Source organism: Andrographis paniculata, unplaced genomic scaffold (genome assembly GCF_009805555.1).
Source record: "Andrographis paniculata isolate CXL003 unplaced genomic scaffold, ASM980555v1 Contig86END, whole genome shotgun sequence".
NCBI classification, from domain to species: domain Eukaryota; kingdom Viridiplantae; phylum Streptophyta; class Magnoliopsida; order Lamiales; family Acanthaceae; genus Andrographis; species Andrographis paniculata.
Genome location: NW_026137624.1, coordinates 5,913,703 through 5,925,913, shown reverse-complemented (window position 1 = coordinate 5,925,913; position 12,211 = coordinate 5,913,703). Strand labels below are relative to the sequence as shown.

The 12,211-nt window shown below is 33.3% G+C and overlaps 2 protein-coding genes across 13 annotated transcripts; both read left to right on the top strand.

Moving 5' to 3' along the window:
• The first annotated feature begins 156 nt into the window (after positions 1-156).
• LOC127242255 (U-box domain-containing protein 4) lies at positions 157-2,800 on the top strand. 10 transcript variants are annotated; one of them, XM_051261726.1, is made up of 5 exons: positions 157-1,036; positions 1,153-1,217; positions 1,384-1,629; positions 1,732-2,143; positions 2,217-2,800. In XM_051261726.1, the coding sequence occupies exons 3-5, from the start codon at positions 1,427-1,429 to the stop codon at positions 2,598-2,600; spliced, it is 999 nt and encodes a 332-aa protein (XP_051117683.1). In that variant the 5' UTR covers positions 157-1,036; positions 1,153-1,217; positions 1,384-1,426; the 3' UTR covers positions 2,601-2,800. The 10 variants fall into 10 exon arrangements, with proteins under 10 accessions (XP_051117683.1, XP_051117681.1, XP_051117680.1 ...); XM_051261724.1 differs by having other exon boundaries at positions 157-1,044; positions 1,158-1,217; XM_051261723.1 differs by having other exon boundaries at positions 157-1,044; positions 1,153-1,176.
• A 2,178-nt stretch (positions 2,801-4,978) lies between these two features.
• LOC127242293 (uncharacterized) lies at positions 4,979-9,342 on the top strand. 3 transcript variants are annotated; one of them, XM_051261775.1, is made up of 6 exons: positions 4,979-5,183; positions 5,276-5,367; positions 5,654-5,753; positions 7,012-7,864; positions 7,946-8,070; positions 8,144-9,337. In XM_051261775.1, exons 1-6 carry the CDS (start codon positions 5,092-5,094, stop codon positions 8,985-8,987), a joined length of 2,106 nt encoding a protein of 701 aa, XP_051117732.1. In that variant the 5' UTR covers positions 4,979-5,091; the 3' UTR covers positions 8,988-9,337. The 3 variants fall into 3 exon arrangements, with proteins under 3 accessions (XP_051117732.1, XP_051117734.1, XP_051117733.1); XM_051261777.1 differs by lacking the exon at positions 4,979-5,183 and having other exon boundaries at positions 5,353-5,367; positions 7,035-7,864; positions 8,144-9,342; XM_051261776.1 differs by lacking the exons at positions 4,979-5,183; positions 5,276-5,367 and having other exon boundaries at positions 5,654-5,757; positions 8,144-9,342.
• Positions 9,343-12,211: the final 2,869 nt, after the last annotated feature.

The following is a 12,211-nucleotide window of genomic DNA, read 5'->3' as shown; positions in this document are numbered from 1 at the left end:
TATATATATATCAAATTTTGGAAATGGGCCTACTTCCATTTACTTGGGCCTATGTCAGATACTTTCGAATTAGGCCCACCTTTCTTTATATCAAAAGGCCCACAGTGTCAGCAATTCTAACCTAAATTGGCAAGATCCACAGTTCATCGTTTTCAAATTTCATCCGCTCGGTAATCTTCGAAGAATCAGAATTTTACAATGGCGGACGCTGAATTCCAGCTCAATCTGGTTTCAACCTCCCCAACCGACGTTATTTCGGCGAGGATAATTGGTAAATTCGACGATTTTAGAACAATACGCAAGGTGTTCGACGAAATGCCTAAACGTATTTTTTTTACTGCAGTAGAAATATATATGTACGTACATCTTGAAAAGAATTAACTCGTTGGTGAAAAACTCGAGAGAGGATAGGGATGGATTCAGTTGATATTTTAATTACATGATGTTTGATTCTGTTTTCAGTGTGCAGATTTGCAGTGAGTGTAGCATCAGCAAGAAAAAGGGGTTTCTGTAATCTAACTAAATATAGGAAGAAGCAGTGTTGCAGTTCCAGCAGTTGCCCACAGTTTTGAATGGTGGTATTTTGTTTTCCAAAGCACTGATTTTCTTTCAATAGTAATAATAATATCTTAACAAAAAACCATGGGGGGAGAGGAGCCGCCGTATGAATGGCAGTGAAGGAAAACAGGGGGGGTATGGTGGCTGATGATTCTTGGGAGTTCCATGGAGCTGAGCTCCAGAGCAATGAATGAATTGGATTGAAATATTGAATTGAATTGGTGTTTTTGTGGGGCTGGGAGCTTCCAAGATTTAGGTCACCCAAGAAAAGGAACTTCTTTCCTCTAATTCTGGTTTCTTGCAACAATTCCCGGCGCAAAAGCACACTTAAATTCAGTGAGAGGGCCACAAATGTTGTCTCCATAGTTTAATGAAATGGGAAAAGAAAAGCCTGTCTGGTTTGGATCTCAAGACACTAATGAGGATGTTTTGCAGCAGCAGAGGTGGATGGATATGGATATAAATCATATACTACCATGTATTTGTGTGAGCTTTCCTATTTTAATTCGATGCACTTTCTGTAAATTATGTATATATTGTATGTATATATTGGGTTTTAGGAAAAAAGCTGACAGGCGGTTTCTTCTATTTAAGGAAAGTGAAAGATTCACTTCCAAGGTATTCCCTAATTCCACTTAGCCTACCAAAAAGCTCGAGAGGTGAATAGTTCATTGCTTCCAACTCAAACAATATGCAGAGGAAAAAAGTGAAAACTTTGCATCCTGTTGAAGCAATCACTTCGATCTGCCTATAGTTACACTGCATATAAATACTTGACAACATTCTTGATCTTGATCTTGATCTGATAGAGAATCGAACTTTCAGGAAGAACAGGTCAATTGGGAAGAGCTCTGGCTAATTTCCAGCCATGGCAGAAGCCCTTCTATTCGGCGAGAGAGAAGCTCAGATTCTTGCAGCCAGAGAAATCGGACACCTCAGCACTAAGCAAAAGCAGGTCTTGTCCGAAAATGGAGTCATCCCTCCATTGGTTCTCATGCTCCATAGCCATGATTATGACTCTGTTGAAGCTTCCCTCTTTGCTCTGCTCAATCTCGCCTTCGGCAGCGAAAGGTTCGAATTTCAAATTTAAGTTTTCAATCCCCTTCTTTGTTTGTGCAAGAATTTGAACAATTTTTTTTCAATTCCATTGCTCAAATTTATGTTAATTTGCAGGAACAAACGCCGAATAGTGAAAGCCGGGGCTGTGCCGGCGATTTTGGAAATCATCCGGCAGCAGAACGAGCCGTTGCTGGAATTGGCATTGGCATTCCTCTTGGTCCTGTCTTCTTGTTCTTCGAATAAGTCCATAATCGTCTGCTCCGGAGGGATTCAGCTTCTCATCGAGCTTTTCGATTCGCAATTCCCGAATTGCCAATGTGTCAGCAATCAGGCGAAGTTCGACATCATTTCCACTCTACACAATCTCTCCAATTCCCCCCAAGCCATCGCGTCGATCATGCTATCTGGAGGTCTTATCACCCTAATTCAATTCGTGTACGAATCCGAAAAGTCGAGTAGTTTGGCGGAGAAGGCTGTCGCGTTACTCGAATCGATCGTATCTTCGTCAGAAGCCGCATTAAATCAGGTATACACAGCCTATCGAATATTTATTCAATCGTCGCAAGATTAGATTTTGATGATTGTTGCGTAATTTTCAGGCCTGCGAAGTCGGGGGCGTGATTCAGATGCTGGTGGAGGCGGTGGAGGAGGGGTCGCCGGAATGCCAAGAACATGCCGCCGGAATTTTGCTGATGATATGCCGAAGGAGCCGGGATCGGTACAGAGGGATGATATTGAAGGAAGGGGCGATGCCGGGGCTGCTGCAGCTGAGCGTCGACGGGTCGCGGAGGGCGAGGGAGAAGGCGAGATCGCTCCTCATTCTTCTGAGAGATTGCGGTGGCGGCGGTGGCAGCGGCGGCGGCGTTTCGATGTCGAAGAAGGCGGCGCTGGAAGAGGTGATGAGGAAGATTGACAGTGGGGAAAGGAGTGGGAGCAATTCTGTTGAGATGGTAGAGGAGATGATTGCTAGACTTAGGACATAGAAGATATGATATACGTACAGATATATATATATATATATATATGAAATAGTTTGTGTTTTTTGGGATGTGAAGATGATCGATCGTCGATGTCTTAGTGTACAGTGATAGAGTAGGAAGTTGGTTTTTTTGGTTATGGTGGTCTTGGAGATGATTTCCTTCATGGATTTATTATTATTACACGTTTATTATTATTATTATTACTATTATTACTACGTTTGATTATGTTTACTTGTGCGATTTTATTTAGATTTTACTCTTTTTTTATTTTATGTAAAAATATTAAATCAAATATTTATTTCTTTATTATTTTATTATATTAAAATTTAATTTTATTCTTAATATATCACACCAACATATATTTATATAGCATTTATATTATACAATATTATTTATCATTTTTATTACAATTCATATAATATTAATATTAAAAAAATTACACTAAAAAAGTAAATATCTATTTTCAATGAGACTGAAGGAGTATTATTATTATTATTATTATTATTGAATATTACAATTGTTTAATAGTAATTCAAAAAATAATGAATTCAAAATGGGGAGGCTTTGAGATGAGTAATTAATACAATAAATATATTTTTATTAGAATATTATAGTGTAAATATACACAAAAATTAAATGTAATTTTTTCATTAGGACGGAAAGAACAAGTAATATGTATCCTGTTTCACTTTAAAATATGTATATATATATTTAATACAAATTATATTAATTATTAGTTAAAATACAAATATACTGTTACATATATAATTATTTATAAGAATATAAATATTAAAATTTTTTATACACTTCTACTAATTAATAAAATATTACTCCCTCCGTCCCAAACACTCTATAATAATAATTAATTATACTTAATCTCTACCTCGTACTTTATCCCCTCGCATCATCTAAATAAAAAAATAAAATATATATTTCTCTCTCAATCACATCACCTAATTTCTAAATTATCCTGCTTAATACTACCCACTTAAAAACCCGTACCAAAAGCAAATATTGCACTTTATTTAAACAGATGGAGTATTATTTATTAATTTACTTAAAAAAAAAAAAAAAAATCCTTCTTTGAAAAGTACTTATACAATTAGAGGGTAGTGTCTAAGAAAAGATGTAGTTATTTATGCGTTACACTACATCATAGTTTTACAATCTTCTTGGGAGTAATTATTACAGCCATAACTGAAAGATTTTGCTTTCAACAGAATTTATGAAAACCCTATAACACAAGGTTTGATGATTACAAAGTATTTTTGTAATAATACTCCCACCGACCTAATCCAGTTTATTATTTTTGTCCGTTTCAAAACAATAATTTTATTTTCATAAATAACCATATCCCTATAATACTATCCTTATTTTTTCATTTTTATTACACTCACTACTTTCTACACTAATACAATCACAAGACAAAAATATTTTTTTTTATCCATACTTTTTACCAACTACCAATATAATATTAATATTCTTTAAATCTCGTGTCCAATCCAATTAAGACTGTAGTTTTAAAAAGAAAAAAGTACCAAAATTTGTGGTGTCTTTGCTGACATAATAAATAGGTAAACCTTATAGAGTTTGTTTATACCATCTTCTTCTTATTTTTTAAAAATATTATATTAAATATATTTTTTCTTGTACATAATATCAAATCAAACTATTAATTTTTTATTTTTTTTAAATTTCCAAAATTTTTAAAGTCATAAAAAAAAAAAACTTTTCTCTAAATAGAGTTATTTGTCCACCAAAATTAGAATAGAAGTCCAGAGTTGAGAAAATCTCAGGGCCAATTAAATTAAGGACCCAAATACCAACGTAATAAATTTTTAAGGATGGTTTATTTTTAAATATAGGTTTAGTTTTATACTCCCTCGTTCAGGTAAATGTGTGTTTATTTGACCGGACACGGATTTTAGTAAAAGTGAGTAATAATAGTTACATTTTTTTTATAGTAAAAAAAAAAAAGTATAAAAATATAATAATTTTTTATTTAAAAAAAATGAACATATATTTGAATGACGAAGGGAGTAAAATATTAAATTAAATTTTAATTTTTCAATTTTTAATTTTTAATTTTTAAAATCTCAAAAGTCTTTGAATAGGTCTTTATTCCAAATAGGTATTTGCACTATTTTCAGTGGATTAAATTATTCATACCTGATTTTGTCCTCAATTAATTGCGATATTTAAAATTCAATTAGATATTGATTCTAAAATGCTCAAATCATTTATATCATTAATTTAAAAAAATATATATTTACAGAATATAATGATTTTAAATGTAGGAGTGTGAAATATAATAAAAAGTATTGAAAATATTTATTACTTTCACAGTGAGAATTATTATTATAAATATTAATAGTTGAAATTTCTTGAACAGATCTCATGCCTTACGCCAGAACGACGTCGTAATACTGCGAGCGGAATTCCGGGCGACTGGAGAAAATCTCAGCTCTAAACCCCAGATCGCCGGCGATTGGCTATGGCGGAAGCTGAGAAGCAGCCGAGCAAACCCAAGCCTCGCCCAATTATTCGCATCGGCCTATTTCTCATTGCCCACACTCTCTTTGTCAGGTATACAATTAGCTCTATGTTTATTTCCCGATTGTCGAAGCGCTACTTCTTTGATTCAAAGTGAAGATGAACTGATTTTGGTTGAATTGCAGTGTGCTTTGCTGCACGGCAGGAATTTTAGCTCTTCTCCTCTTGCCTGTTCTCGCCAAGAACACCTATATTTCGGAAAATGCCCTGATGCCTGGTGAGTGCTTCCTGCCTCTCAATTCGAGCTGATTTTAAAACCACTGAAGGATTAGATTACGTTAATTAGTATGAAATTTGTGCGTTTTTGTTTTATGCAATAGCCTTCTGATTCTAGAATACTATTTAGTTAATCTGAAATTCATCATAGCACTCGTTCACTCGTTGCATCAATATAGTCTCGATTCTATGATTTGATTTTAAATTCTTTTTGTGTGTGGGGATGATTGGTGTTAGTTTTATCTAAGTGAGTTAGGAAGCTATTGATAGATCTCAAATGGCTGCAGGATCTGCAAGTCCTATGCTCTCCAGTGAAGATGCGTCTGGAGGGGTCCGATTTCTTAACACAATTTTGAAGCTGAGTTCGAAGAGTACCAGCACTGGCATGTAGGTATCTCTTCCATATTCGGCATATCTATCCTAGTTACAGCATAATTGACCTGTAAATTAGTTGCTCTATTTAAACTCCACTTAAAGACTGTGAAACAGCTCAATTTGAATGCACGTGTCGAGCCGTTTACTGCTTGATATGAGTATTTTATAAAGTTTTCGTGTTATGAAATATATCATCAGCGTTTGTGTGATTTTCCCGATTTCTGGTGTAACTGTGGAGGGTTTTGTTGTGGTGGTTGATCTATTGCAAATGTTTGAGACGGTGAAACTTATGGTAGTATCAAGAATCCACTTTTCTTTAATTTATCTTCTACTCGGCAACACGCCAAGGGGAAACTAGCGCAACATCCGAAACATGAGTAGACCTAGTTGTAATTAAATAAACCACATAGGATTTAGGAGGTGGAAAGCTCCACAATTTAACTTTAAATCTGATTACTTTGTAGACGAAAAAGAAAATTGTACATCATAAAATTGTAGAAGAAAAAGAAAAGGGGCAAAGAAAAAACTTGATTAGATTACCCTTAATCATAGTTGTGAATAGTGCACACGCCTCCGATGGGGTGCCTGCCACTCCTGTCAAATTAAGACACATTTCTCAGACATCTAAATGGTCTATACATTTTACCTTTTATTTCTTTCTTTCATATGTTTATATTTAATTTATATGTTATTCAATAGATTTGAACTCTTGAGTCCAGTTTGCGACTCATTGTTCATTACAGGATAATATAGACTTGTAGTACAAATATTACTTGAGATAAATTGATCTCATTATCTAGGTAGATTAATTACACTTGATTAGTATATTATTATTACTATGGACGGTAATCAATTTTGGGTTTTAATTAGTTAAGGTGAACAAGTGATTAAGTTGGATGGAATAATATTATCGAACCTAACATCCTAAGTACACACATCCTTTGAGTACTTGTTTCTTTTTATGCTTAATGACTACTGTATAAATTTATGTTTTTGCTATATGAATATTTTCCCCGTACTTAGTTATGGAGCACCACGTGCCATTTTCCTAGATAGCTTTTGTGTCATCCCAACAACTGCCTCCCTAATTAAACCTTTATAGTTTATATTGACAATAGCATCTATATATTTTCCGAAAAACTTTGTATTTGAGGTTGTAAAGAGAAAATTAATCGAAGTCTTTCTGCATTGATTTCCTTATTATCCCCATCATGCTGAGTTATTTACAGTTATGCTCATTTCTCCGAAGTCGTTTAATGTATGCTTGCAGTGAAATTTCGGATGTGATCGCAGAGCGCATAATGGAGTTGGGCGGTGAAGTTAGCTATCACAAGTTTCAACCGCTATCTAATAAGCTCCACCCGCTGCACTTCTTCTTGGGTCCTGAAGCAGAAGTAATGCAAGAAAATTACACGTGTTCGTCTTATGGGATCAATACTGTGGGAATTATAAGAGCTCCACGAGGCGACGGGAAAGAAGCAATTGTAATGGTTACCCCTTATAACTCTCACAAGATCAGTAATGGGGAGGCTTTATCGCTCGGAATTGGATACTCCGTCTTCTCTCTTCTTTCACGAGTTACTTGGCTCGCTAAAGATATCATATGGATCGCCGCCGATTCAAAACATGGTGAATATGCTGCTGTTTCTGCCTGGCTGAGAGATTATTATACCCTTTCGTTTAGTGACTTAAACCCGTATCCTGAAATATGTGACCTAAGTAGTCTGCCTAGGCATAAAATGATGCAAAAGGAAGATGTAATGTCGAATGGCTTTCGACGAGCAGGCACAATGGCAGCTGCACTGGTCATTAAAGTTTCTGATCGAAGCACAGAGTTTGAGAAGGATGTTCTTAACATTTATGCCGAAGCATCCAACGGGCAGATGCCAAACTTAGATCTTATTAACATTGTTAACTATTTGGCTGTACACGGGCAAGGTTTACAAGTAAGGGTGGAGAAGATTTGGTCGTTGCTTTATGCATCGTGGCTGCGAAGCCTTGGAGAGCTGTTTGAATTCGTCGGGAAGGTGGCTAAAAGCTTAAATCCTCAATGGAAATTCGGGATCCCCGCTACAGATTATGTCGAAGGCTCGGCTACTCTTGCTAGCTCCATGTATAATCAGGTAATCTCCCTAGTTTATCGACGTATCATTATATTGGGGTATTAAAGATCATTTATATATATATATATTTATATATATCAGGCATTAGGTGTTCCCACTGGTTCGCACGGTGCTTTCCGTGATTATCAAGTTGATTCAATCACGATGGAAATCTCTCCGAAGCTTTCTTCAAGTCAGAGAGATCTGTTCCTTTTACGTATGGGAAGGTCAGTTTCAATTGCTCTCCATTGATCTTCAAGCTCTATTCCTCTGATTTAGATAAGTTCCTTCTACTTGCAGGATGGTCGAAGGAGTTATTAGATCCGTTAATAACCTGCTCGAAAAATTTCACCAATCCTTTTTTCTATATCTCATGACATCTTCGAACAAGTTTGTTTCAGTTGGAGTCTATATGATCGCTTTCATCTTGCTTGTCGCACCTCTTCCACTGGTTGCCGCCGCTCTTTTTTCCGATGCGAGCGAAGTGAAATCGGTGACCGATGATAAAACCCCGGCTAAACCTGTCCAAACTTTTACGTCGTGGAATTGGCTCTTCGCTGCAAGAACGGTTTTTTTTGTCCAATTATGGGGCGCAGTCGTAACTCTACTTCCTTATTTTATCCTCCGGATGTCGAACACCTCGCCGGAAATTAACTTCTTGATTTGGGTTGCTCTTTCCATGCTATGTCTAATCTTCACATATGCAGCTTCAGGTTTCTTTTCGCTCCCGGGCGCGGGTCTACCAAAAAGAATCGAATGGCGCCTACTTAAATCCGTTACGGTTGCTGCCGCCTTCACCGGGCTTTGTCTCACGTCGGTGATTAATTTTGCGACAGCGGAAATCGGAGCGCTCCTACTCGTGCCTATGTGCTTAACAACGGCACCGTTGAGCCTCGGTTCTAAAGCCGCCAAGAATATCTCAAGAGCTGTGATTAACATACTTTTGGTATTCCTTGGATTCCCTCCGACGGTATTTTTCTTGACGAAAGGTACATTGTATGGCTTCGACGGTTTTCGATTGGGCGAGTTCTGGAACTGGCTCGAGTCGCTTTGGGCATGGAACAGCGCGACGTATATCTTCATCTGTATGGTTCATCTCCCCTGCTGGGTAATGTGCATTCACATTTTACTCCATCGATCTTAATTTGCGTCGGGACGGACATAGATATCGAATCGGATCGAAACATTTATCGTCGACGACGAGCTTTGCAATGTCGGCATTAGAAAGCTTCAGGTATGTAGCAATTTGTTAACTAACTACTAATCTACATTGTCTTCATTATGTGCTCTTTTGTTGGTGGCAATTATAGTCGGTAATTTTTCGTGGTGTGTGCACTGAGTAAATTTTCGGTGGTTACGGGCACCTTTTGCTTGGGTTCTTGATGGATCATCAGGATTTTATTTTTATTTTTTAAAAAATATCATTTACATTTTTTACAAACCCCATATTGGCCCAGGATTTAAATTTTATTTTGTTTATTTGTCCCCTTTTTAAAACTTGTGCATAGTCTGCATTGGTTTCATGAAATCTGAGTAGTTATTTTTTCTCTGAACTATCATAAGTCATTGAAAATGTGACCTTACAAATCTTCTATTTAATGGGACAGCGCCAATACCTTAAAATTTTATATATAATTAATTAATTTCTTTTTTAGTAAGTTATATTTTTTGTTTTATTTTAATTGATATTTTTATTTTATGGCAATATCTTTAAGTTGGTAGGCTTTAGTAAATTAATGATAATTATTTGTGATATTAGGTTTTTTTTTTTTTTTTAATGTGTGAATAGTGATGTTATTATTTTTAAAATACAAATTACTATATATAATTAATTTTTTTTAAATATGTATTCTAGATATTTTAAATTTTATATTCAGTAAAACATATAAAATATGAATATTATTTTGTAGGACTAAAATTTTATATAAAATATTAAATAAAAATATTTTTATTTATTTATAATTAATATAAATTAATTTTATAAATAATATAAGAATTTTTAAATGTAAATAAATATATTTATTTATTGACAAAAATAAAAGGATTTTGAATGGATTTGTTATTAAGTTATAAATTTAATTAAAACTTCATAAAAAATTATTAAATTGGTCGAAAAATGAGATGATAATAAAAGATTTTTGTGTTGATTTTTTAATGAAATATTAGAAATTTAATTAAATTAATTTATATTTATTAAATATATTTAATATTGAAAATTTTATTAAAAATAAAAATAAAATTATGTCCAGTAAATTGGAAGATAAAAATCGAAAAAATATACTATCAATTAAAATGGTACAGTATTGTAACCTATTAAAGTATAGTACAGTATTTTTTTTATTTTAAATATTTTACAGTAATTTTTTATTATAATTATTTTTAAATTCAAAAGCTTCCGTGCTACCCAGACTTGGGAAATCCAACGGGTCAGTACAATCTCATCGAAGAAAGAGACCAACTAAACAAAAATAAAATCGCCGCCACTTTTTGGCGCCAAATCTCCAAAAACTTTCCCGCCAAGAAAAAAAGGTAATCGAAATTAAAGCTTCTTTCTTGAATTGCAATAGAAGGTTATACATACACTCAAAATATATTTTTGGACTATTTATCTATAATATAAACTGTAAACTAGGGGTATATTTGTTTGGCCGATTTCCATGGACTTCTATTACAATCCCCGTCTTAGAACTATAGTCCGGTTGTATTTGATACGGGATTTAAGGAATATTGATATTATATTTATAGTGGGTAAAAAGTACGAGTAAAAGACTTTTTCGCCTTTGTGAGGTGTAAAAAGTAGTGACAATTATAGAATAATAATGAAAAAATAAAAGTAATATTGTATTGGGACGGACATAGTATTTATTAATTTATTTATTTTTTTCAAAAACATCAAATTAAATACTTATTTTATATTTTTATATTATTTAAAAAAATAATTTTATATACAAAAACATATAATTGACGTCTATTTAAATCACATTATACCACTATTTTAATTCAAAATTTTTACTATTCATTTTCAACTCAAAATCCAAACCCTCAAACAAACACACCCCTAGAATCTAGATACAAAACATTTTGTATAAATTTTTAGTATTTTTAAAATTTTCAAAAAGTCTCAAAATTTTCCAAAATAATTTATTCAAATGGAACTTAGCTCTACTCACGTAAATTTATTTTTAAGTTTATATTATTATTATTATTATTTAAAAAAATCATTGTATCAAATATTTAATTATTTTGGTATTTTTAAAATTACAAAGACTTTTGGGGTGTGTTTGTTTGAAGGATTTTGGTGGATTTCCACTATTCATCCAATTTTTTCCCCCAAAAAACATCAAATCAAATACCTATTTTTCATTTTTTATATTATACTAAAAATCAATTTTACATTCAAAACATCACATCAAACCCTATTTATATCACATCATACAACTATTCAAATTCAAAATTTTTACTATTCAAATCCCAACTCAAAATCCAAACCCTCAAACAAACACACGTATGTATAATTTAGGGGAAACGAACAAAGAATGTGAAATTAATAGCGACTTTTAATAATATTATGGAATCTTCCTTCGAGGCGCCACCTCTTCCATCGGATTCCCTCCCATTACCTACCTATGATGGGAGATCGGGCGTTCGAAGACCGGATGGTTCCTAAAAGGACGTTGCAAAATTAACGGTGTGGATCCGTCTTGCGTCCGGGTCCCGGGCTCTCCATGCCATGCCGTGTATCTGTGTACTGTAATAACTTGGGGCATAGGATACCCACACTCATTAACGCAATTATTTATCCATTTGTTTCAATTTAATAAATAATTTTAATCTTATTATTATTATTATTATTATATTTTTAAATATATTTAGAAATAGGCCAGACCATACCAGACTTTGGCTAAACAAGTTAGACTTATTTTGAAAAATTAAGTACTGAGTCTGGCCTATTAGTCTGTAATAAAAAAATTATACAGCCTGAGTCTAGCTTATTTTTTAACCTATTTGGCCTAGGAGCTTATTTAAAAGCTTATATAATAATTAATTTCTTTATTTTTTAAAATTTAATATTAGTAAAAAAATATAAATGCAATTATTATTTTATGTATATATAATTATAGTTACAACTAATCAATTTTATATTTGGTTAGTATCACTAAATTAATTTTATTAAAAATATAAATATATAATAATTTTTAAATATTAAATTAAAATTATATATATAAATATGCCGGCCTGATAGATCTAAAAAACTTTTCGAAAGACTTAAATGTATTCTAATTAATTAAATAAATTTTTAAATAAGCTTATATCGAATTATTTAATAAATAGATCTGTATGCGCATAGGCCGCCAGCACTATTCCCAT

Excerpts from the sequence above, each read along its gene's own strand:
- LOC127242255 (XM_051261726.1), top strand. The coding sequence starts at position 1,427 with ATGGCAGAAGCCCTTCTATTCGGCGAGAGAGAAGCTCAGATTCTTGCA. Across the intron at positions 1,630-1,731 it reads CTCGCCTTCGGCAGCGAAAG|GAACAAACGCCGAATAGTGA; the intron begins GTTCGAATTTCA and ends GTTAATTTGCAG. Across the intron at positions 2,144-2,216 it reads CAGAAGCCGCATTAAATCAG|GCCTGCGAAGTCGGGGGCGT; the intron begins GTATACACAGCC and ends CGTAATTTTCAG.
- LOC127242293 (XM_051261775.1), top strand. The coding sequence starts at position 5,092 with ATGGCGGAAGCTGAGAAGCAGCCGAGCAAACCCAAGCCTCGCCCAATT. Across the intron at positions 7,865-7,945 it reads CTAGCTCCATGTATAATCAG|GCATTAGGTGTTCCCACTGG; the intron begins GTAATCTCCCTA and ends TATATATATCAG. Across the intron at positions 8,071-8,143 it reads TTCCTTTTACGTATGGGAAG|GATGGTCGAAGGAGTTATTA; the intron begins GTCAGTTTCAAT and ends TTCTACTTGCAG.